The sequence below is a fragment of the Atta colombica genome, unplaced genomic scaffold (genome assembly GCF_001594045.1).
Source record: "Atta colombica isolate Treedump-2 unplaced genomic scaffold, Acol1.0 scaffold150, whole genome shotgun sequence".
In the NCBI taxonomy this organism is placed as follows: Eukaryota; Metazoa; Arthropoda; class Insecta; order Hymenoptera; family Formicidae; genus Atta; species Atta colombica.
This window is the reverse complement of record NW_017259240.1, coordinates 1,605,739-1,609,222: the sequence shown is the minus strand read 5'-3', so window position 1 is coordinate 1,609,222 and position 3,484 is coordinate 1,605,739. Positions and strand designations below refer to the sequence as shown.

General features: G+C 25.7%; 1 protein-coding gene across 4 annotated transcripts in view; it reads right to left on the bottom strand.

The window, feature by feature from the left end:
* Positions 1–3,182, bottom strand: part of LOC108685309 (endoribonuclease LACTB2) — a 4,453-nt gene extending 1,271 nt beyond the window's left edge. The window contains exons 1-2 of one of the 4 annotated variants that reach the window (XM_018190034.1): positions 3,155–3,182; positions 1,255–1,512 (exon numbers count right to left, since the gene is read on the bottom strand). In XM_018190034.1, coding sequence (XP_018045523.1) covers positions 1,255–1,382 — 128 coding nt within the window. In that variant the 5' untranslated portion in view covers positions 1,383–1,512; positions 3,155–3,182. Of the gene's footprint in view, positions 1–1,254; positions 1,513–2,599; positions 2,620–3,154 lie in introns of those variants that run through there. The other 3 variants (XM_018190035.1, XM_018190036.1, XM_018190037.1) reach the window with 3 other exon arrangements.
* Positions 3,183–3,484: the final 302 nt, after the last annotated feature.

Sequence of the window (3,484 nt, the reverse complement as noted above, 5' to 3'; positions counted from 1 at the left end):
AAATAAAGATAATTTAAACTTTATAACAATTTGTAATACAATTTATAATAAATTATTACAAATTATTATATACTTAAGAATCTTTATTTTTTTTAGACCATATGTGAGAATTCAATCAATACCAGAAATTTAAAATGCCTATTAGTTAATTATTAATACAAGTTTAAATTATTTAAAGCAATGAAGATCCAGCTTCGACCGTAATAGGCATTTTAAATTTCTATTATATACTTATTATAAATATGTACTTCATTTATTGCTTTTCCATGCGATTTTCGTAAGATTAAAAAATATTAGAAGAGATATAACAATAGCTTAATGATAAGAGCGATTATTCTAATAATATAAGGACATTATTTGCTAAAAGAAATATTGAAGAATTTATGTAATTTTTTAATAATTTATTTATTGTTTTATTATTACACCCTCAGTTTTTCAAAGTATAGCTTATTATAATCATTAGTAATATGATTGAAAATTATTGTAACTCCTTCTTAGATATTTTTTAACTTTATTAACCGTTCAAACATAACTAAATCAAGGACAATGAGATAATGAGTTTAATAAAAAAAAAGTGCACAAGAACGAAGATAATCGATTCTCGTAGTTCTTCAAATGATAAAACAATTTAATATAAACGGAAAGCGTATTTTTAAAAAATCTTCTTAATGAAAAAATCGTCTAAAAAATCTTAATGTTCTCAAGAAAGTTTGTTGATTGTTTGTTGATTGATGACAGTATATTCGAAAACGATGTTTTCATCCTTTTTTTTTGTAAATAAAACAAAATATATTATTTTACTCTTAAGATTTAAAAAATAGCGCGCTATTTAGCGCATGCGTATATAACGGGTGTAAGACCTAACCTAAGAAAACAATGCATGTTTATTTATTTTTTTAAATTCCTCTGATTTTTGAACGCAGCAGCAATTTTAATCACAATACTTTCCCTTACATATCAGAACATTATTTTTCAAAGTTTCACATAAATTTCAAATTTGTTTATTCGATGTTAGTACGATTGACGTATTTTTTTAACCTAAGTCTTTATGTTAAACATTTTTCTCGATCTTCACTTAATGTTATCCAAAAAATATCGCAATTTCGATATTAAAGAAGAAATTCCGTTGTTAAAGAAAACGTTTACAATTTAATTCCAGTTTACAATTTAATTCGATATTCTCTTTGTGTTGTCAAACAGTAACTGTACTTTCAATGTCTTTCAAATGCACTTCATAAAAATAGAGTTTATCACCTGCGTCCAGTGCCTACGAGGTAAGTGTTTGTGCCCTGCAACGTCATCGGACCAGGATTGCATCCCAGGATTCGAATTACTTTGCTGGAAAGCCTTGCGATTGGCGGCAGATTCGTCAAGGATGTCATAATTACTTCGCTTGATGTGCGATGTTCATCAGGAAAAGCAAAGAGAGTAGGCGCACTTTGGAACTCTGTTCATGTTCTCACGTATTGCATATCATTCATTATTATCTTTTTTTAGTATGGACAGTGTGAACTACGAAAGATTATTCTCTACACTTTTTGTACTTATAGCAATTTAAGTTCCAGATATAATGCGAAGGAATAGCGATAACGATAGAACACGATTTCAACTTATCAAAAATCAAATATACTGGAATATACTATATTAACTATATAAATATAGTTTCTGATAGAAATCGTGTTATTTTTATTGCTATCACTATTCCTTCGTATTGTGTATGGGGCTTTACATTCTCTTTGGATATAATCTTGTAGACACACAGAATACAACACAGGATATTTATGATAAATATAAATATTTCTGTTAAATATTTCTTATTTGAATTATATGTAATGTCTTATTATAAGTATTTCCGTAGCATTTACTATAAAATTTACAATACATATTTCATAATATTTATAATAAATATTTTTATTATGCAATCTAAAAACATAAAAATATATACAAAATATTTAAAATAAGCTTTATAAATATTTTGTAAATATTTTATAAATTTTATGGTTGCTGGGACACACATATATATATATTTTTTTTTTTTTTTTTAAGTTTCTATATTTTCTGTATTCACTGTCAATGTTGAAAATTTATAGTGCATATAACGTATGTTATAAATTTTTAGTACTGACAATATAAAATATATAGATCGAGTCTATTATCTGTTTTCTTGTCATATTTACATCGAATCTTTTCCAAGTAACACTTAATAAATTCAAGAGCGTCTTGACTGAGACTTAAAGAAAATTCACTGAATTACGTCATCAATTACGTCACTGTGATACGTCATTGTGTTTACATATTACTTGAAGTGAAATATAGGGTGTCTAAAAATTCGCGTTTCAAAATATTAGGTGTAATAAAAAGATTCATTATTTTTCCATTCACTTTCATGCAAAAATAAATGGATTTCTTTTTATTACACCTAATATTATAGTAAAAAAGTTCTCGAAAAAATTAAGTAAAAAATTATTTGTAAATTTTAATTTTAAGCAGTAATTTTTTAAATAATGAAAGGTTTAGATATGGCCAATTACAGACTATGTTTAGATGATCATTTATAAGTTGACGGTATATTCACTTCAATGCATTCACTAATACTTACAGATGATTATTGTGAATGTTGTCTGCAATTGCCCTGATAGAAATTTTTTATTAAAATTATGTAATAAATAATAACAAAATATTACTGAATTGCATATTGAAATCTGTATCAATATTGATCCATTTAGTATTTTTTTTCTTTTTTATTAAGATTTCATTAACAAATCGATATATACATATGTTTCATGATTTTCATCTTTAAATTTGTATCAAATAATTAACTTGTTAATAAAAAACTGTAACAAATATTATCCGTCATATATTAAATTCTACATATTCCTAAAACTTTCCAATTAAAATTTGATTTAACTTTCTAAGCTGTAAATCTTTTCCAACTGATTAATTATTATATAAATGAAAATTGGAAAAAATATTATATATAATTGAGTGGGATTATTCATGATTTTTTAACTTTTTTTTATTATGTAACAATATTTATTAAGATTATTTTGGATTATCAAAGTGTAACTATATTCGAATACATAAAATACTTCAAATAAAAACAGATTTAAATTAATTAAAATTAAAAAAATTTAATTAAATAAAATGTACTTACCTTTTCCAAGTAATCTCGCCAACAGTCCGTAACGGAATGTTAGTCATTGTTAGATGCAAGATTAATATCCACAATCTTCATAATCCAATGTAAGATCGCTTGAGACTCCAGAGATGGCGCTTTGTGGTCTATCGAATTCGAACAATTGTCATACGTGTGATTCGCATGCTGGCAAGTAATGGTTCAGTGCGCAGAAGCTGACAAAAGCCACGAAGTGTCGATTAAACTTGGATTGTACACGTGTTCCACTTCGTGAACTTTATAATCCGCGAATTGTTTTGGAAATCGTAAATTGCAAATGAAATTCCATATTTGTCTTCTTAAAAAAAA